Below are 19,196 nucleotides of genomic sequence, written 5' to 3' on the forward strand. Positions count from 1 at the left end.
CCAGCGTACAAGGAGATGTATAAACGTATAGATTATGCGTCGCAAGTTGTACAAGCAAGACAGGCCACCTCCGCGAGAGGCGTTCCGTCCCGGAGCTTATGAGTGTGCTTTTTAGGGGTGTCGAGACTTGCTCAGCGACGACGTATCGAATTGAGAGTGAGACGATCAAATGTCTCGATTTTAAGCTATTGTTGATAAGTCTAACTGAATATAACCCTGGAGTGAAAACCTCATTTGTGAGGTTGTCAGTGTGTCGACACTTATAGGTAGGGATCCAGGTTGACTACCTAGGTACCTAACTTAATCATTCCTATTATTGAATGTGAATATAATAGCTACCTAGTCTCGGCTACCATACAGTGTGTATTATATCGAATATGGTCATCTCTATCTGCTAAACAAGCTAATTTTTAGCAAGAATGATGCGAGGCCATACACAGTAGACAAAAGTGAAGCAAAATCCACAATCATTTTAGGCGAGGACCTAGGTTAGGTAGTTGAAGACGAAAACTAGTTCCACTACAAATTGATCTATCGCTAGATCTACTTATTTCACTTATTGATCTTCACAAATCAGGGGTTGACGATGGGTATCACATTCTCCTTCTCGTCCTCCTCTTCCCTCCTCTTCTTCCTCTTCCTTCTCACAGCTGACTTGCGGGCTCTACGGGTTTCATATCGTGCGATGTATCGTCTGGCCTTGATCTGTAAGCATCTGGGTTGCCGCGAATGGAGCGGGCCAGAGAGTTTAGGGAATCCCGCCGCCCGGGCGGTTTGAGGTCGTCGCCATCGTCTGATTCTACGTGCGGCGGGCGATACGCGTTTTGAGGTCTGGTAGGTTTGGCAGTAGCAGTAGGGGGCATAGGGCCGATACCGTAATCATCAAGTTCTTGGTTGTTCTTGGGAAACTCTCGCTTGTCTTGCCGTTGGCGCCGGATGTGCAGAACCGAAAGGATCCCGACTGTTGAGACAACAAGGAGGCCGCTATCATAGAAGGGTCTCGTCAACAGATATTCTCCTTTCAAGTTATAGGTCTCGTCTTCTTTATCCTCTTCCCTTCATCCTCTTCCCTTTTTTCAGCTTTCACCACCAAAATATCGACTTACCCTAATACCCCAACTACGATTGCAGTCGTGTGTTGAGATGCCTGGGGCTTTTCGCAAAGGTCTATGTCAGGTCGCGGGTGGCACTTTGTATCTTCGTCCTCGTCGCGCGTCGTCAAGACGTGGGAGACGTGAGAGATGGCTCGAGCAAAGTGCGACGCCAGCGATGTCGCCGACGGTATCGACGGATTAATCGGAAGAGGACTCATTACGTAGGAGATTAGGTAACAATTGGGTGTTCGGTGCTGTACTTTACGATCGTCTTCTTCATTACCCAAACGGCCGATTTGCAAGTTCGGGTGCTTCCGAGTAACCGAGTAACGAGTAACGCTAATTAGAATGAATGTGACCTCGGCGTAGTTTGAGGATTGGCATTTGCGAAAGCAAAGCTGAGAAAGAGAAAAAAAAAGAAAGTACAATAGTTGGAATTGCAAGGGCAGAAAAGAATGGATGAGATGAATAATGATGTTTCGTATGAAGAAAGGATGGAAAATAAATAACTAACTACCAAAAATGAATGAATGCACAACCCTTCCTACAAGGAGGTACAGGCTGACAGGCCATGATACATAATGTTTCACCGACCAAGGGGGGAAACCGACGAAGATCCCTGAAGATCCAATTGGAACCGAAAGTTAGGGGGCTTTCACGTTACACTTTGATAAGTGCATTAGGTACCTCGCTATCTAAAGTTAGTATCATATGATTAAGTAGCCTATCAGGGGAAATAATAGGTACTATGCACAGTTATAATTGTCTCATCTAGCTGTGCTTCTTACGGTGTTTTAGGTTCTCGACCTTTGCCTTACCGGGTATTTGGTTATTGGTCTGGTATATTTCAGGTATTATTAGTGTATAAAACCAGAACAAAACGCCCTCTCGAATTTACTTCCCGGGTATTTGGTTTATTTGAGTTTATAACAAAGTTAGCCCTAAGAATACCAACTAAAACAGTTAAGACTAAGGGCCTTACAATAGGTATGTCATCAGTCTACCTATCCAAATCATCTTACCTAGGTACATTGTTACTTAAGGTGACTATGTAAAAGTAATCTTACTACAGTTCATCTTGAGCGCGTGGGAATAACCGTCTGTAGTAGCCCTTCCCTCAACATACTTACCGGCAAGATAGCAACATAATGATAAACGAGCCAAGTTAGGGGTTCTCATATAGGTAGACAAGTAAGACTGGTGAATACCTATGCACCCTAACATCAAATGCAGCGGCATAGAACGGTTAACAAATTCCACAGATCGGCATATACGACCAAGTACTCAACCAATTCGGACCTCGTGACAGAATGATTACATTTGTGAAAGTGTGATAGGTAGAAAAGATGGTAAGCTAGAAGCATAGTAACTTCAAATTGGAGACGCGGCTCTAACGATTCCGCTGGTAACCGCGTCGGCCTTAAACTTCATTGGGTAAAATCGACGACGTCAGTTCCGTCCGGGTTCCGTACTTTCGGCTGGCTATCGCATTTTTGCTACCGCGAAAAGCCGAGATCTTCTACCTTGGATACATTTAAAACTATGTCATGATAGCTAGTGTATAATAGATAGAGATGATGGCTACTACACAAACACGTAGCGAGCATAAACGCGAGACCATGACAAGTAAATTTTGTTAACCTCCCAGCGACGACAAACTCGAAAGACGGAGATAAAATCATCATTTATCTTGTTATAGTTATAGAAAGGATATCTATCTAGGTATCCTTCCTACTTAGTAGAACCGAATATGACTACGATATTCGTCAACTTGATATATTTCGTTACTGTTACAGCTGCGTTAGCATCAATCTATGTAAGAAACCTACAATTTTATATAAGCCAACCCCGAGCACACTAACTAGCGCATGCTTTAGGTTGTTGGACTTGTTATCTATCGATTATTCTTCCACCCTCTAGCCAAGTATCCAGGTCCGTTTATAGCCAAGATCACAGATGCCTACCAATTATATCACGCCTGGAAAGGGGACCGACACCTGGAATTCTGGCGATTGCACGAGAAATATGGAAAGGTCGTGCGGTTCGGACCTAACAGCGTCTCCTTCAACTCAAACACGGCCCTGAAGGATATCTATGGGTTTAAATCCAACGTGCGGAAGGCCGAGTTCTACGATGCGTTCGTACACCCGGCATCCAACACTCACAATACGAGAGATAAAGCCCTACACGCCCGGAAGAGGAGGGTCCTCTCGCAGGCATTCTCGGATGGAGCCGTCAAGGAGATGGAGAGGTACATCCTAGCCAACGTGCGATCCTTCTGCGAGCAAATCGGCCTCGGTGCGAGCGACGAGCAAAAGGGATGGACCGTAGCCAAGAATATGGCTGACTGGTGTAATTACCTTGCCATGGACATACTCGGTGATTTGTGCTTTGGTAAAGCCTTCCACATGCTGGAAAAGCCCGATAATCGATATGCACTCGAGTTGGTATCTCTTGCTACTACGAGGCACCTCATCGTAAGTATCCAGAACCTATCATTTTCTTTTTAGAAGGCATCCATATATTAACTATAGCAGTGCGGAACCATGTCTGCCGTCGGCAAGCTTCACCTCGATAAGATCCTGTTCCGCAGAATTGCGACTGGTCGAGCGAAGTACATGGCATACAGCAAAGCCCAGCTTGCGGAGCGCACCAAGTTAGGCGACGATACGGATCGTCGCGATTTCTTCTACCATCTGCTTAAAGCACGGGACCCTGAAACCGGGCAGGGATTTGCAATGACCGAGTTATGGGGAGAATCAAATCTGCTGTGTGTATCCGATCAGGCAACCTATGTATAAGCTGCGTTGGCTAACAGTGCTGTAGGATCATCGCAGGAAGTGACACGACATCGACCGCGATGGCGGCAACATTATTCTATCTGGTCCGTAATCAAGTGGCATTGCAAAAAGCAAGCCAAGAAGTGCGGGAGAAATTTGGCGACGTAGAAGAGATTTGTCAAGGCCCAGCGCTAAACTCGTGTACCTACCTCCGGGCGTGCATCGACGAAGCTATGCGTATGTCTCCCTCGGTAGGCGGAATCTTGCCTCGCGAAGTCCTAAAAGGCGGTATCACGATTGACGGCGAGTTTATACCCGAAGGGATCGTCGTTGGCACTCCTCACTATACTGTTCATCACAATCCAACATACTACCCGCGTCCGTTCTCGTACGTTCCAGAGCGTTGGATTCAGGGTTCGCATAAGACCGTTGGAGAATTAAGCGGAAGTAATGTGACAGAGCAAGACGTATCGCTGGCACAGAGCGCTTTCTGTCCCTTCTCCATCGGACCTCGAGGGTGTATAGGAAAGGGCCTTGCATATATTGAGATGATGACGACGTTGGCTAGAACGCTATACATGTACGATTTACGCAAGTCAGCCGGCTTTGATCCGGCCGAGGGCAATCCTGATCTTGAATGGGGTCGGCGACGCGTGGATGAGTTCCAGCTGATCGACCAATTCACGAGCTTTAAAGATGGTCCTATGGTCGAGTTTAGGAAGCGTATTTAAAATTTGGGTGTTCTCCATCAGGCATGATAAAAAGGAATTATGCCGATGAGATTGGAACTACCTATGCAAGCCGGAAGCCAGCCTAGCCCGGATTATATTTAGAACCTGGCGGTGGGCATCCCTCGTACCTATCGCATTCACTGATGGTAAGGAACCCTGGTTGCTTTTCCTCTTATGGAACTGGACGGGATAAATTAAGTCTGGCAGTCGATATTCGATGATCGAGTTTGGCGACGGTCTCTCATCCAAGATTCCAAGAATAGCTAGATAAATAGTTTAATATTGGACGGACCGGCTTGATCTAGCCTAGGATAAAGTTCTAACTTCCGCTGGCCGAGAACGCGAATGTGGAGATGATATGCCGGCAATCTGGATGAATGACGACGGAAATATTTATTCCTACATAGTATCTTGTTTTGTTCATCGGCGGCCAGCTTGGCGCCACCAAGACTTACCCCGGTCCCCCACACTTTCTGATTTTCAATAGGCATCCAGATCCTCTTCATCCCTGGGTAAATACTACGTAAGCTGTGATTATACCGCAGTATAAATCAAAACTCCATCCGTCGTAGCATGAGAGGTGGTGCAAAGTCGGCCGCTCGGGAAGATGTTCCTACGAGCTCCTGAATCTTGGAACTTTCCCGGACAATACTCTCGTACAGGTGTACCCTAGTTTGCTAGGTTAAGGTGTTCCAGGGCAGCACTAATATTCTTGTATGTGACTTTAGGAGATGAAAAGGTAACAATAATAATACGGAAGAAATGTGTAGTATGCGGTGAAGCTCTTCTTGGCAAACAGCATATAATCTACGACACCCCGTGGGATACGGTCTCTCGTAGTGATGTGATCATCACTGAGGAAATACATTCTGTCACTATGATGAGCTCGGGATTGCGTCGTTCTCTTGTGTCTTTGCTTGCCTTGGGCGGCATCACATCCTTCTCTTGGGCTTCACCACTGAAGGTGGATATTGCTGCTCGTGCCGATAGCTGGCCCTATGGACCGCTTGTCACATCTGGTCGTGACATAAAAAATGCGCGAGGCGAAAATGTCGTCTACGCAGGGGCTAATTGGCCAGGTCACGGAGAAGTAATGATTCCAGACGGACTACGCTATCAGTCTATTGAGAGCATCGTCTCCAAGATCAAGAGCGTGGGCATGAATGCGATTCGCCTGACGTACGCCATTCAGATGATAGATGAGATCTACAGCAACAATGGCAAGGATACGACCGTGAAGGACTCATTTACCAAGGCGCTCGGCCAGACAAACGGACCTAAAGTCTATAGAGAATTTCTTGCGAAGAATCCTTCTTTTAACGATAGTACCACCCGCCTTCAAGTCTTTGACGCCGTCGCTGCCGAGTGCGCAAAGCAAAATGTTTTTGTCCATTTAGATAACCACATGTCCAAGGCTGCTTGGTGCTGTTCTACCAACGACGGCAACTCTTGGTTCGGAGACAGAGATTATAGTATGTATATGGCCTATATATGCAAATTGGGGTACCTTGATCCGCGAGCAATGCGGCATTGGACTCCTCAGTTTTCGTACGCGCAGCTAACATAGATGTAGATGTGGAAAATTGGACCAGAGGTCTCTCGTACATGGCAAATCACGGGAAAAACTGGCCGGCGCTGACGTCGATGTCGCTACGTAATGAGCTTCGCAAACCCGACAGCAATCCCACGCTCAGCAGTCAATCATACAACTGGAGGGATTGGTATACGAACATCAAGAAAGGAACAAGTGCGATCAACTCCGCAAACCCGGACTTGCTTATCTTCCTTTCGGGTCTTGATTACGATACATACGTGACGCCAGTAGTTCAGGGCACGGCATTCACACCGGGAAGCGCCAAGTTCAGCACGGCAGACTTCCAGGGCTATGCCAACAAGCTAGTGCTGGAGATTCATAACTACCAGAACAGCGCGAATAACTGCAATAGTCTCAAGAGCTCGCTATACAACAGCGGCTTCCAGGCGTTGCACGCGGACGACTCTAAGGCGGTTAACGTATTCCCGGTGCTGCTAACCGAGTTTGGCTTCGATATGACGGGTAACACGTGGCAGGGAACGTATGCTACTTGTATCGCCAGCTACCTGGCAGAGCAGAAGGCCGGATGGTTTATCTGGGTCATCTCAGGTAGTTACTATGTCCGCTCGGGAACGCAGGACTTTGAAGAGACATGGGGTCTCCTGAAGCATGATTGGTCAGATTGGAGATCGTCTGCCTATATTGAGGGAGGACTGAAGCCTCTTGTGAAGGCGACTGCGCAAGGATGAGATGGATGAGATAGTTGAGACGGGCCATATGTAAGCCAATACTTGTAGGTATGCCGCGAGCATAAACGTGTTGGTAGTGGTTTTCGACAAGTATTTGAAGGTTTGGAGACTATGAATAAATTCTGTTTGGTAATATATGTTCTGTTTGGTGATTTCATAAAGTTGAGACAGGTGGAGTATCACAAAGAGCATTGAAGCCATAGCTGCCATGGATCGATCAATGGCACTTATATGTGATACTTAAAGGTACCTATGTACATAGATACATGTATTCCGTACAACATACGGAATATTTGAAGGTAGATATTAGCTTAGGTAGTACTAAGTGGATCCGCTCATTTCGAAAGGAAAGAGGTACAGAAGCATGTTCATCAGCTTCAATTAAAAAAAAAAAACATTATAATTTTCGAATATGCCCTTAAAGATGATCCAATCGTATCTTTAAACGTACCTTTAGGTACAGGCATCAAAATAGGTACTACTTAAATCTCCACTGAGGAACACCCGGGACCTACATTAGTCTCCTGCAAGGCTGAAAAGGCTGATAAAATCCGTCAGCTTTTCCAGCTTTGTCCATTAACACAACAACATCATCACTTCACCAATCCTATCGACATGACTATCTGCAAATTCTGGCAACGAGGCTATTGCAAAAATGATAGTACGATATACTCCCCTTCCTATTTCCAGGTATCAATACTAACGTCTGTGACCACAGCCGCCTGTCGCTTCGAGCACCCGGGCGCCAACACTAACGCGAATTCGAATCCGTTCGGAGCTCCTAGTTCCAATACGAACCGTTTTAGCGCCCTAAATACAGGAGGAAATAGGAACCAAGAAACACCCTACAGGATCACTAAAGATATTATACGAGCGGACTTAGGAATTGAGAGGCCATCATGGATGTTGTCGTGTTACGGCCCCGGGAGGGATGCCCCGGAGCAATTATTCGGAGGATACCCACGGGAGCAAAGCGCTGAGGAAGTCATGCTATATGTTAGAGGATCTAGTAATCAGCAACAAGCGGTATGGATTGGTGATATTGTTTCTTTTCGCACTGCTGACTTTCGAGCTAGATGTCGGAGATCGCAGCTCTTATCCAACAAGCTGAACAGCAGAATCAGACGGCGCTTAGCAACCTCGATGGTGCAATCAATTTCATCCTCTCTGCCGAGAATAAGCATCCCAACCGTATAGATATATGCAAGCAGAGCAGTACACAAGGTAATACCAGTGGCATATTTGCAAGAGATGCAGCGTCTGGCCCCCAGACGGGGTTTGCCAATCCTCTCGCTTCTAATCCCTTCTCGGCGGCTCCCCAGTCGAATCCCCAGCCGAATCCATTTACCAGCGGCACAACTTCCTTTGGCCAGCCGTCGGCACTAGGACAAAAACCTAACCCTTTCGGTGCAGCGCCATCTAACCCAGCGTTCGGCCAACCCTCCACGATGGGGGCTTTGAAACCGACGTTTGGACAGTCCTCACAGATGGGACCAGGCGCTCCTGCATTCGGACAGCCCTCGTCTTTGGGCCAGAAGCCAAATCCCTTTGCAAACAGCGCCTCGGGGCCAACTGGGTTTAGCCAAACCACTCAGAACACCTTCGGGCAACCATCAGCCTTAGGGCAGAAACCGAACCCTTTTGGCGCGCCAGCACCCTCTTCCGCCCCCAACCCTTTTTCCTCGGGACCATCAACCTCGGCTCCTAATCCATTTGGCCAACAACCGGTGGCCAATCCTTTTCTCCAACCGACGAATGTCCCATCTTCTGATCAACAGATGGACACCTCGGCCCCTACTCCAGCTATCAGCAATCCCTTTAATCAACCATCCTCCAACGCCTTCGCACCACCGACTACCAACCCATTCACGGCACAGAAGCCGTCCGCATTCGCACCATCAAGTAACCCTTTCGCTCAAACCCAAGCGCAGCCGCAAATACAACCGCAACCGCAAACGCAGCGACAAGCTACGTCTGCAGCATCAACAGGCCCATATGCACCGAATAGTACCAGACAGCACCCACCCCCTGAAAGCTATATTTCCAAGGCTGCAAATGGGCGTATCGTGTCGTTCAACGGGCAGCCGGTGATATATAAGTGGAAGGTGGATGATAAATACCAAGACGAGACGCCCCAGGACGGTGGCACATATCATCCGGTACCAGGCGTACGGAACGCGGATGGGTCGTGGCGTAAAATCTTCTTCCCTACTGGTCCGCCCGGCTACAACAAGGACACGGAGCCCGACCTCGCGACGTACACCGCGGGTGTCAAAGCAGCGTATGCTACCATGATGGCTACTGGCAAGTTTGAAGGAGATATGCCTGAAGTGCCACCTCTGAGGGAAGATTGCGTCTGGAACTTTTGAGAGTAGAGGCTGTTTTTTAAAGCGTCCGGGGGTGACTAGCATGCATTATCTAGAAAATAGTGGCATATATCGACTGGTCCGATAGGAATAGGCCACAAGGTTTGCGGTCTTGAGAGGTGGTAATTAGATACCCTGGAGTTACACTAAAATGGATCACGAATAACAGCACTGTTTACGCAAAAGGCAGGAAGCTATCAGTTAGGGTATTGGTCTCGTAAATTGGCTTAGGCTTGGATTCTGCTGCAGCATAGTCCCCGCAGGCATGTGTAGTTGCAGGCGATCTCTAGAACGCAGCTGAAATAACACGGGTATCTTTGAGTCTAGGTAATCCTTCCAATACCCATCCGCCGCCTTGCCTTTTCCCATTTCCCCACCCTGCTTTAAGCAGCAATGGTAACTTCGACCTCGACACCAGCCTCGATGTTAACGATGATCTGCTTAACCGTCTCGGTGGGGGCGTTCAGACTGTCAGGCCAGTTAGTACATCTTCCTAAGGCACGATAGCAGCGGAAATCTTGTAGAGGTAATCGACGTACTCAATCAGGCGCTTGTGAATACGCAGCTCGTAGCGGTCCCAGGTCTTGGAACCCTCACCACAAGGAGTCTTCCGGGTAGTCACCTTGAGAGTCTTGGTGGGAAGGCGGACGGGGCCCTTGACGCGAAGGTCCTTGCTCTTGGCACGCTCGATGAGCTCGCTGCATACCTTCTCGAGCGCGGTCACCTTACGGGAGCTGAGGGTGATGCGGATCTTGTGAGTCTTGGCCTGCTCGCCGGCGTAGTCCTTCTCGGGCTTGTTGTACGACATGTTGGCGTTGGGTTTGTCTTTTCTTCGTCAAGAGGAAGAGATTGTGTATTTGCTTCGGTTGGCTCTACGAATTTGCCCTCACGACTCGAACGGTATGACGTTTCGGCAAAGTGATGAAGGCGACCTTTTGGTGTTGGGTTGTAGAGGGGAAGCACAAAAAGTTCGCGATATTTTTACGAAAATAATGAGCTTGGAATTCCCCAATGTGGGTTCGGATAAGGGCTAGAGTGGGTCTAGCCTTATACTTTTATACTTTCCACCCGATAAGGATAAGAATCACTGATAGTGGACTTGCATACATACCTCAGCTGCTTACATGATGTAGCTCCCGTGTCTAAGTAAGGTACTTAGGTACTTCATTCGTTATACTTTAGGTACATTTATTTTACGTATTGACGCCTTATGATTGATCTCATCTAAAGGCCAACATCTGCAAAGAGTCATCCGGTGAACATCCTTCATGTGGACCTAACAGACGGCCAGTTTGGTACTACGGAATACTACTATTTAATATCCCGAACCGATTCAAAAAGCATTGGATGTTACACAACGTAATATGTTCCCCTAAAGACGCCAGTCGAACCGGTTTATTCACTCCGCATGTCATGGCGGCTCTCCCTCAGTTTGCGCCTTTCCCGGAGGCGTCATGGAGAAACCATATTGTCCCTGACGAGTGGGAAACCTGCCTAGCTAATTGGCTCGCATTAGTAGAGGCTCATCTTTCTTTGTCCGAGGACCAGTTTACTAGCTTGTCCGCCGTTGATGGAACCTTACTATCGTTCCTCGTCTCTTTTGTGGCAGAAGCCTCAGCAAACGGTGCTACCGTGCTCGGCACCTCACCATCCGCAAAGCTTCTATTCCGCCAATGTTTTATTCTAGTTGCTAGACTACTGCGAATGCCTTCTCCGCCTCCTCCGCTGCTTCGGTGGGAGTTCCTTTCCGACTTTAGCCGCCTATTTCCAAAAAAGAGAACATCCATTCTAATCAGCCAGGTCTCCCAAAAACTACAAGTGACAAACTCGTTGACCGTCCTCAAGAAATCATTGATCGTAGATCTTGATTCGGGTCTAAAGGGTGACCTCAGAACTTTGGAGTCACAGTTGAGGAGACTTAATCACCTTATCCACGCGTCTCCTGACGTAGCTGCGTTCTTCTTGGCCGGGAGTGATTTTCTTGATGGGCTCATCAGTTGCTACAAAATCATGAACCCTCCTTTGAGAAAAACGATCGTAACAACAGCTTATCTATGTCTAATTGGGTTGACTGAGGGTAATCCTCCTAATTTTTCTATGCTTACCGACCAACTTTACTCTCTTAAAGCCGCTGCCGACAGCCATAAAGCAGGGCCGTTGAACGTGAACGACTCTATGGTGGCTGAATTGGTTACAGTTACTCCCATCCTAAAGCAGGTTCAGCACCGTTTTGAGGAGTCTGGGTCGAGCGCGACACGATGGAAGTCAATTATCGTTGGGTTGGAAGGCTTCCGAAAACCCGGTGGTAATGCTAGACCGAAGAAAATGGTTAAACGGAAGATTGATAAAGGAAAGGGAATTATGACCGAGGACGATGATGTCCTGGGGGAGATGAAAATACATCGCATGAGCCAGATATCCCAAATACAAGACCTGTTCCCAAATCTAGGTTCTGGCTTCGTCTCGAGGCTGCTAGATGAATACGAAGACAATACCGAACGAATTATCGCGCACCTACTTGAAGATTCCCTACCGGCTCACTTAGCCGCTGCAGACCGCACGGAGGAGTTGTTCGTCTACATGGAATATGCCATCTTCATCGTATATACTAACTTATCTATAGATCTCAGGAAAGAAGCAGAAGGAAAAGCCGCGATATTGCACCTCGGCCGACCCCGCCACTATCGCCTTCTACGCGCCACAATGTATTTGATGATGATGAATTCGACAAGCTGGCAGTGGACATGTCTAATATTCATTTTGGAAAACGAAATCCGGAGAAATCAGCAGATGATATTTTAAATGATAGATCATCCGCTCCTAATAAGGCCGCTATCCTCTCTGCGCTTTCTGCATTTGACGCAGACGACGACGAACGTGACGACACGTACGACGTTGCAGATGCTGGTTTGGTAGTAAACGACGGAAATCCAGAAGACGCGGATGACCAAAAACGAAAGGACGCAAGTGAGGAAGCTCTTTTCAGGGCTTACCAGTCAGATTCAAAGGTGTTCGGTAGAGACGCGGCTACGAGACGAGGCCAAAGCAGATCAAAACTGAAACAGCAGACGGGAATGACTGACGAGGCCATTGAGGGTTGGGCCTTGATGCTGACGAGAACGCCGCATCAGATGAGACAGTTGGAGATGAAATATAGCGCGTTTAGCGGCGACCAGCCTGCTTTAGCCCCAACTGCTTGGCGTGCGAGCCCAGCAGAATCGGCAGCAGAAGACTCGGAGATTGACGGTGGGGGCAATAATCCCAACAATCCCCGAGGTGGATCCGGCGTTCGTGGCCGCGGCCGTGGTGGTCGAGGACGAGGTAGAGGCGGTGGTCGTGGAGGAAATGTTGCCGGCCCATCCGGTGATAAAGATACCGAAAGCGCTAGGAGGCGTAAGGAAGCGAACAAGGGGTCCAGGGCTAATCACAACCGTCGAGACCAGCGCGCAAGAAAGATGGCACGTGGGGGCTTGGCCGGATAGCCAGGCGACACTGTTCAGAGATATCTAACTAGATCCTAAAGAAGGATTGTTGCTGACAGGCATTACTTTTCGTCTTTTGGTTGGCGGTCGGCTACTAGTACGTGGCATTGGTGTCGGCAATATACCCGTTACGGCCTCATTGGTTTCCGGGCATTTTTCGTAGAGGTCATCATCTTTTAGAGCATGCGCATAGGGACTCCTCAACTCGGTATTGCCAGGGGAGAGGGTTTGTGAAGTCGGATAGAAAGTGTGGATTGGTGCTGGGGATACCATGCCACTGAATGACGGGCTCGTTGCTTCGAGTCCTACATGACGAAGTAAGTTCGAGGCTTCTCTTGGTGTTGCCAACTCTGATACGGATGTGACTTCGTTGTCAGTGTCCCCAGCTCTTCCATCGTGCACCCCGACCATAGACATCAATGATTCTCGGGAGCTACGCCGACTTTCGAGATATTCTCGAAGTTTAAAACATTGTTCGCAAACCGGATAGACAGGCCAACATTCTGCTTCGTCGCGATAGGGCGGTAGCTGGGGTTGTCGCTCCTCGCCACACTTCTCTCGAATATCGTCTAAAATGTCATACACGGGCGTAAAGAAAGTGTGCCTCGGTCCAGGGCCGTAATACTTGTTTCGCCCCCAAAGTTGGCCGATCATAGCGTTAGTCTCAGAATCGATGATGGCAGCACCGCTATCGCCTTCAACCCCTATACCACCGCAAATCCAAGCTTCTTCATCGTCGTAGGGGTAAGGTTCCTCTACGTACCACTCCCGAGATGCCTTTCCTGTGCCGTTTCCCAACCCATCGACATACGCAGGAATCTCACAAACCTGACCTCGTTGAAACCCCGAAGTACGTCCTGTAGAGCACACTGATGCGCCAGGCACAATTGAGCTCATCGAAATTATTGGAGTCTCCTGATTTTGGTCGGTAGCAGGGAACTTTCGCAGCATGTTGGCCTTCTGACACTTCGTAGAGACCAATGCCCAATCTGTAACGACCAATGGAGGTTCCTTGTCACATTCTTCCCAATACGGATCGTGAGAAACCCGAGTAGTCTCCAAGTCGAACCCGGAAGTTGCCGTCAAATTGCCAATAAAGAAGTTGAGGTTGCCGTCAATCAGAGCCTCGTGCCTCTTATCCAAGCACCTTATGCGGTCCGCCGGAGACGGGTGCTCGATAGGTACTGGCTGGGTTCCTTTACTCACGTCGATAAATGGATGAAAATTAACCAACCAAAAGTTCCCTCCACCAACTGCCAAACATGGTCCTAACGTTGCTGTGATCTCATCACCATCCTCTGATATCGTTCCAATACTATCCCCCATGCACGGGTTCGTATAGCAGAAAGGATTACGCGGGAGGCAAATGTCATCCGGCATATCCTTACTTAAACCTCGCGACCATACGCGGTTTACTTCGCCAACGGAAAATACGAACGTGACCAAATCATGGTGGTTATTTGGCAATAGGTCTCGTACGTGGCTTGCAATGACCAGCCTTCGAGCTCTAGAGACGTTTTGCCTCGTCATGATACAGATTCGTCTGGAATTGGGCTTTCTCCCACGCACCACGGAAATGACATGACCATGGCCACACCATTTCGGGATGAATTCGACAAGAAATGGGAGGACGCTATGTTCCCAAATGATGGGGAAACTAGCTGATTCCAGTAACTTGGAAATATGGCATTCAGTATCTTCACCAGTTCTCGGTGCGCCGCCTAATATTATTAGCTACTGGTTTTACCAAGCTTATAACGTCTGTAACTCACCGTTAGCTTTCTTCATCCTCTTCTCCAGCACAGCTTGCAGCCGATCTCTGCAGTGATTCTTCGAAATATCGAGAGACATCTTTATTTCGAGCGTCTTCTCCTCTATGGCGTTGGGGTTCTTAATTGAAGTTTGGGTTTGGCTACTAACTGCTGATTCTGACGGCGCTGGCGCGGTTTCTAGAAGGTGGACCGGCTTAACCGTGGCGTTCTGGACCGCTGTCGCATTGCCGTGGGCATATTTTAGGTGACAATCGAGGACATCTTTAGAAGCGAATGTATCTTCTGCGCAACCGGGGACTGGGCATAGTAGCAGATGTTCGCGCTTCACATGCCAATTAAGCTCTTCTGTCGTTGCGAATCCTGCACTGGAGCATGGTCCCGTATTTCCCCAAAGGCAGATATGTCTATGTCCAACACCAGAGTGGATTTCAAGGTCTCTTTTGCTGGTGAACTTGGCTCTACACGGATCCCTCGGACAGATGTGATAACCGTCTGTCTCAGCAGATATCTTATCCTTAACTTGTAGGGGGCTAGGATCCCGCGACTTTGGCGTTCCCGTGGAAAATATGTCGGATATGAAGTCTGTCTGGATGGAGGACAATACCGATCCCTGGTACGAAGAAGGGGGCGAATACGTCAAGGTGCTGGCGGTGTCCGGGACACATCGTGATAGCGCTCCCTGCGAAAAATCGAAGACTTCAGTGTCGGTAAACTTGCCACCAGCGCCGTATAGATGCCCCGTTCCCAGAGGTATCGCTCCACTACTACCCTCCGCCCATGATGGATCTCGCCGCTTAATGGCGTAAAATAACGGTGTATCCTCCAAACGAAAATCGGTATCATAACCTCCAAACACGGCTGGCTCGATATTGCCACATTGGGAAATCCCATTCGCATGTGAAGCTGTCTGCGCAACCCACCCGGAATGTCTCATAGCTCCGGGTGTGGACGCGGACCCAGGCGTATGTTTCCGATTAGCACCCATGCCGGGCAGCGGGCGAGAGCACTGCCGCGACTAGTAAGATCGCCAAAAGGAGTAAAGCAAAGTAGAAATGAAATGGGTTACTAAGACCGTAGAACCCCTATAGCCCCTATACGAATAGGCAAGAAAGGAAGATATCTCGTGTCGTATTAATTCGACGTCCCTAATTCCAGTGTATCTCGGAGACTATGCTGAATGCGAGTCACTTGAATTATCCTTCCTTGAATGGGGTTTCTAGCTGACGAAGAGGCCTCCCTTGCATCGAGGCAGTAGAGTAGTACTGAGGCGCAGCCGCAGCAGCTATAGTTCGCAACCCGTCTTTACCACCCACTTATACCGAGTTGGGTAATCTGGTTGCCTTGCATGGGTTTGTGGAAATGAATTATCTTACTTTTGTCAAAACATAAACTGGTCGTGTAGCGGCTTTACGCATATCGGAGAGATTTCGATGAATAAACTCGTAAGCACAGAGCAAGATCAAGGCAAACCATTAAGATTACCTAGGTAATCTTTATAGACAATCTGAACTTTATGTCTTCTCTGGCCACCAACTCTATCTAATAGTTTTAGCTGTAGATGATGATAGTCCTTAGGAGAGAACATTTGATCACATCGAAGTGTTTGTTTGCACCAACATAAAACGCTAGAAGGCGAGCAAAAAAAAAGAGCTACCACCATTCGTATGAATTGGCAGCGTAGAACTGCTATATATCACTAATCCTCTCCAAACCGTGCCAATGAACACGCGACTATGGACTTTACCTAGTCCACCCATCTCCTTCCGAGTCCCGTAACAAAGTAAATGTGTTTTTTGTATAACCACCAGACAAAAGAACGCCTTAGATGCGTATGCCCTCTAAACGCACTCCTAGGAACGCCAAGCGCCCATGCGTCGATATTGATACAAAGTACCAGTAATTCGTATCGTGCGTCCAACTTTCTCCACGACCTTAATGATTCTTCACGTATCCTCGAGGGACAAGAATTGCTCCCTCTCGCAATATGTATTAGCCGGAACCGTGACTCTTGGATAGTGTCGGTTTCCGGCATGCATGTTCTACTTACTCTCCGTTACCTTTTCTCTTCGCTCGCACTAATTCGGCGGCAAGCTCGTTATTCTGCCGCTCGCTATCCTGTATCCTCTGCCTAGCCGCCGCTCGGTCCATGTGCCTGGCTTCTCTCTCTTGCTTGAGCTTGTACTCGAGCTCCCGCAGCCTAAACATCCACCGGTTGTCATCGCCATTCTTCCCAGAAGAGCCATCGCCATTGGAAGTACCCAGCCGCTCTATCTCGGACGCACCCATAGTAGAGGCGCTCCGAGACATGTTGCCCGATCCGCTCTTAGCGCTCGAGCTGGGCGTTTCTAAGTGAGTTGTCTTGCTGCGCGGGAGTTTCGATTCTCGGTGATGCGGTCCAGTCGGCACAGACGGTGAGGGACTGCCTCCGTCAATCAGGTCCTCGCGTGAACTTTTGCTACTGGCCTTCTTAGACCCCGTCCAACCGGCTCCGCGAGTGCGCGCGTCGTTGGCACGCTGTAGAGTGGCGTTCTCAATTTTGAGAGCCCGGTATGCGGTCTCTAACTGGGATATTTTAGCGTGCGCATCGAAGTGACCGGCTGCAATGCCGGTGCGAACGATAGTCTCGAGACGTTCAAGCTTCTTCGACTTAGCGTCGAGACTGCTTTCGAGAGACTGGTACTCTTTCCACAGTTCACGCTCGACCGATTTTATGCGCGATTGGAAATTGCCTACTATGCCCTCAATAGTCTTAACGGCGCTCATCAAGTTCTTAGCGAAGCCAGGGAGCATCGTAGATACAGACTCTAGTGAGGGTAAAGCGCGTCCGTTGATGAGGCTGTTATCATGGGCCCAATCGGTACCGCACAGCGCTGAGAGGCGCGTCCACAAGACCAGCAGCAGATTGTTGCGCTCGTTTAGCTGTTCCTTAAACGAAGTTTCAAGCTGCGCTATCTTCTTCTTGTCTGCCGCACGGTTAGTCTCGAGCTCTAAGATACGTGAATCCTGGCTCGTGACGGTCCGTGATACGTGCTGATGCGTGCGCTGAAATGTTTCGAATTGATTTTTTGTATTACGGTGAGCTTGGCGCTCCTTATCGAGCATCTCGCCTAGCCTCCGGGATTCAAGTCCGTGAGACTCGAGAAGCGCGTCACGCTGCTTAATTATGCGATCCTTTTCCAGCATAGAATTCTTCGCAGCGTCGAGCTCCCGGACCGTGTTTTCGAGCTCTCTTTGGAGCTTAGCGATAGACTGTTAAATAGTTAGCTAAATATCCCAGAAAGCCACACCGCGTCTCGTGAATACGACTCACCTTTAGAAGGCTAGACCTGGTTCCGTTCAGGTCGCCCAAAGCCTCCCGGAGATTATTCTCTAGCTCCATAAGCCTCTCTTTCCATTCTGTAGCCTCAACTTCCCTACTCGTCAAACTCTTGCGGAGTCGCCTGGCCTCGTCCTTAGCGGTCGAAACCTCGCGATTAAGCTCGTTAACGAATTGCTGAACCTCTTCCTTCTCACGTCCCGCTACGATCTCGCGCTGCTTCCGCTCGTTGGCCAACCGCTGCTCCAACTCCTTAGTCCGATCGCGCTCCTCCCTAAGACCCTGCTCGGCATTAGCGAGCGCTGCTTCAAGATCGCCTATTCGAATCTTATCCGCTTCTTGCTCCTCGCGTAAAAATGCGATCTCGCCCTGGCTAGATTCCTGCTGAACCCCGAGACGCTGTGCCTTATCGTTCGACTCGAGAAGTTTAACCTCGAGATCTTCGGATTCCTTGTTAGACTCGGCAAGTTCCTGCTCAAGCTGCTCTATTCTTCTTAGTTTCTTCTCCTGCTCATCCTCTAGTCTTATCAATGCCTCGCTCATCTGGCGCATCTCCTCCTGAAGGGCGTCGAAGTTCTCCGAGCGGTCTTGCAACTCAATCTGCAACCGCTGGATCTCCTCGGTCTTCTGGTCACTCTCGGCCTCCAAGGAATCAATTTCCTCTTGGGCCTCTTTCCGTAGGATATCGAATTCGGCTTGGAGGTCAGAGTGCTCCTGTAGAACTTCATCTCGCTCCCCTTGTATCTGTAATAAATCATTCGTCGTGTTTTGGAGTTCCTCTTCTAGAGCTCCGTTGTGGTCTTCAAGCTGCCTCTTAGACTCGCTGATATTATCCAACTCTTGCATACACGTCTGTAACTCACGCTGGAGCTCTTGCTTTTCAAATTTAAGCTCGTTGATCCTGTCGCGGTGCTCGGCAAGCTTATTTTCTAATTCTTCGCGATCGGGATCTTCTTCTACCGTCATAGTGAGTCTCGTACGGCCACTACCCCGGGAAGCCGAGCGTTCATGGCCGCCTACACGCGACGCCGATCGATCAAGGAGGCTATCGATAGTTGAAGTTGCTGGACCTCCGCGACGTTGAGCTAGCTTGAGGTCTTCAATCTCCTGATAAAGCCTCTCTTTCTCGCGGTTACGGGATGTCAGCATGGAAGTTTGCGCGCCAACTTCTCTCCGCAGCTCAGCGTTCTCGTGACGTAGCTGTTCGCTTTCTCTGCGGAGTTCATCAACCAAGGTTGCTGACTGGCTAGATGCAGTGGTAGGATCTATCTCCCCGGACAAGCCTGAGACGGGACGCGATCTTGATGGTGATGTTGGCTTGGCCTTCCGCGTGATATTATATATATTTGTTGTGTGGTGCATGCCACCTGGA

General features: G+C 48.9%; 8 protein-coding genes across 8 annotated transcripts; 4 read left to right on the forward strand and 4 right to left on the reverse strand.

The window, feature by feature from the left end:
- Positions 1-455: 455 nt before the first annotated feature.
- F5Y00DRAFT_150566 (uncharacterized protein) lies at positions 456-1,533 on the reverse strand. The gene is made up of 2 exons (XM_048004526.1): positions 1,107-1,533; positions 456-984 (listed from the first exon to the last, which is right to left on the reverse strand). Exons 1-2 carry the CDS (start codon positions 1,310-1,312, stop codon positions 645-647), a joined length of 546 nt encoding a protein of 181 aa, XP_047861976.1. The 5' UTR covers positions 1,313-1,533; the 3' UTR covers positions 456-644.
- Positions 1,534-2,589: 1,056 nt separating this feature from the next.
- F5Y00DRAFT_150864 (cytochrome P450) lies at positions 2,590-4,737 on the forward strand. Its single transcript, XM_048004530.1, has 4 exons — positions 2,590-2,910; positions 2,972-3,571; positions 3,632-3,864; positions 3,921-4,737. Exons 1-4 carry the CDS (start codon positions 2,845-2,847, stop codon positions 4,603-4,605), a joined length of 1,584 nt encoding a protein of 527 aa, XP_047861977.1. The 5' UTR covers positions 2,590-2,844; the 3' UTR covers positions 4,606-4,737.
- A 560-nt stretch (positions 4,738-5,297) lies between these two features.
- On the forward strand, positions 5,298-7,221 carry F5Y00DRAFT_150598 (glycoside hydrolase family 5 protein). The gene is made up of 2 exons (XM_048004528.1): positions 5,298-6,077; positions 6,179-7,221. The coding sequence occupies exons 1-2, from the start codon at positions 5,483-5,485 to the stop codon at positions 6,886-6,888; spliced, it is 1,305 nt and encodes a 434-aa protein (XP_047861978.1). The 5' UTR covers positions 5,298-5,482; the 3' UTR covers positions 6,889-7,221.
- Positions 7,222-7,267: 46 nt separating this feature from the next.
- On the forward strand, positions 7,268-9,491 carry F5Y00DRAFT_244792 (uncharacterized protein). Its single transcript, XM_048008882.1, has 3 exons — positions 7,268-7,549; positions 7,607-7,914; positions 7,965-9,491. The coding sequence occupies exons 1-3, from the start codon at positions 7,504-7,506 to the stop codon at positions 9,255-9,257; spliced, it is 1,647 nt and encodes a 548-aa protein (XP_047861979.1). The 5' UTR covers positions 7,268-7,503; the 3' UTR covers positions 9,258-9,491.
- Positions 9,456-10,318, reverse strand: F5Y00DRAFT_244793 (ribosomal protein S1). The gene is made up of 2 exons (XM_048008883.1): positions 9,794-10,318; positions 9,456-9,722 (listed from the first exon to the last, which is right to left on the reverse strand). Exons 1-2 carry the CDS (start codon positions 10,060-10,062, stop codon positions 9,638-9,640), a joined length of 354 nt encoding a protein of 117 aa, XP_047861980.1. The 5' UTR covers positions 10,063-10,318; the 3' UTR covers positions 9,456-9,637.
- Positions 10,319-10,667: 349 nt separating this feature from the next.
- On the forward strand, positions 10,668-12,736 carry F5Y00DRAFT_264946 (uncharacterized protein; the record flags this gene model as incomplete). The annotated part of the gene is made up of 2 exons (XM_048011732.1): positions 10,668-11,824; positions 11,878-12,736. The coding sequence occupies 2 exons, from the start codon at positions 10,668-10,670 to the stop codon at positions 12,734-12,736; spliced, it is 2,016 nt and encodes a 671-aa protein (XP_047861981.1).
- On the reverse strand, positions 12,409-15,730 carry F5Y00DRAFT_150901 (uncharacterized protein). The gene is made up of 2 exons (XM_048004531.1): positions 14,509-15,730; positions 12,409-14,457 (listed from the first exon to the last, which is right to left on the reverse strand). The coding sequence occupies exons 1-2, from the start codon at positions 15,491-15,493 to the stop codon at positions 12,761-12,763; spliced, it is 2,682 nt and encodes an 893-aa protein (XP_047861982.1). The 5' UTR covers positions 15,494-15,730; the 3' UTR covers positions 12,409-12,760.
- Positions 15,731-16,117: 387 nt separating this feature from the next.
- On the reverse strand, positions 16,118-17,765 carry F5Y00DRAFT_150920 (uncharacterized protein). Its single transcript, XM_048004532.1, has one exon. The coding sequence runs from the start codon at positions 17,689-17,691 to the stop codon at positions 16,552-16,554; it is 1,140 nt and encodes a 379-aa protein (XP_047861983.1). The 5' UTR covers positions 17,692-17,765; the 3' UTR covers positions 16,118-16,551.
- Between the last annotated feature and the right edge of the window lie 1,431 nt (positions 17,766-19,196).

Source organism: Daldinia vernicosa (genome assembly GCF_022497035.1).
Source record: "Daldinia vernicosa strain CBS 139.73 unplaced genomic scaffold F5Y00scaffold_48, whole genome shotgun sequence".
Classification (NCBI taxonomy): domain Eukaryota; kingdom Fungi; phylum Ascomycota; class Sordariomycetes; order Xylariales; family Hypoxylaceae; genus Daldinia; species Daldinia vernicosa.

Coding starts and splice junctions, on each gene's coding strand:
- F5Y00DRAFT_150566 (XM_048004526.1), bottom strand. CDS start 1,312: ATGAGTCCTCTTCCGATTAATCCGTCGATACCGTCGGCGACATCGCTG. Junction 985..1,106: donor ATCGTAGTTGGGGTATTAGG/GTAAGTCGATAT, acceptor CTTCTATGATAG/CGGCCTCCTTGTTGTCTCAA.
- F5Y00DRAFT_150864 (XM_048004530.1), top strand. CDS start 2,845: ATGACTACGATATTCGTCAACTTGATATATTTCGTTACTGTTACAGCT. Junction 2,911..2,971: donor CTGCGTTAGCATCAATCTAT/GTAAGAAACCTA, acceptor CGCATGCTTTAG/GTTGTTGGACTTGTTATCTA. Junction 3,572..3,631: donor CTACTACGAGGCACCTCATC/GTAAGTATCCAG, acceptor TAACTATAGCAG/TGCGGAACCATGTCTGCCGT.
- F5Y00DRAFT_150598 (XM_048004528.1), top strand. CDS start 5,483: ATGATGAGCTCGGGATTGCGTCGTTCTCTTGTGTCTTTGCTTGCCTTG. Junction 6,078..6,178: donor GTTCGGAGACAGAGATTATA/GTATGTATATGG, acceptor ACATAGATGTAG/ATGTGGAAAATTGGACCAGA.
- F5Y00DRAFT_244792 (XM_048008882.1), top strand. CDS start 7,504: ATGACTATCTGCAAATTCTGGCAACGAGGCTATTGCAAAAATGATA. Junction 7,550..7,606: donor AGGCTATTGCAAAAATGATA/GTACGATATACT, acceptor CTGTGACCACAG/CCGCCTGTCGCTTCGAGCAC. Junction 7,915..7,964: donor CTAGTAATCAGCAACAAGCG/GTATGGATTGGT, acceptor CTTTCGAGCTAG/ATGTCGGAGATCGCAGCTCT.
- F5Y00DRAFT_244793 (XM_048008883.1), bottom strand. CDS start 10,062: ATGTCGTACAACAAGCCCGAGAAGGACTACGCCGGCGAGCAGGCCAAG. Junction 9,723..9,793: donor ATTCACAAGCGCCTGATTGA/GTACGTCGATTA, acceptor CTGGCCTGACAG/TCTGAACGCCCCCACCGAGA.
- F5Y00DRAFT_150901 (XM_048004531.1), bottom strand. CDS start 15,493: ATGGGTGCTAATCGGAAACATACGCCTGGGTCCGCGTCCACACCCGGA. Junction 14,458..14,508: donor GAGGATGAAGAAAGCTAACG/GTGAGTTACAGA, acceptor TAATAATATTAG/GCGGCGCACCGAGAACTGGT.
- F5Y00DRAFT_150920 (XM_048004532.1), bottom strand. CDS start 17,691: ATGCTGGAAAAGGATCGCATAATTAAGCAGCGTGACGCGCTTCTCGAG.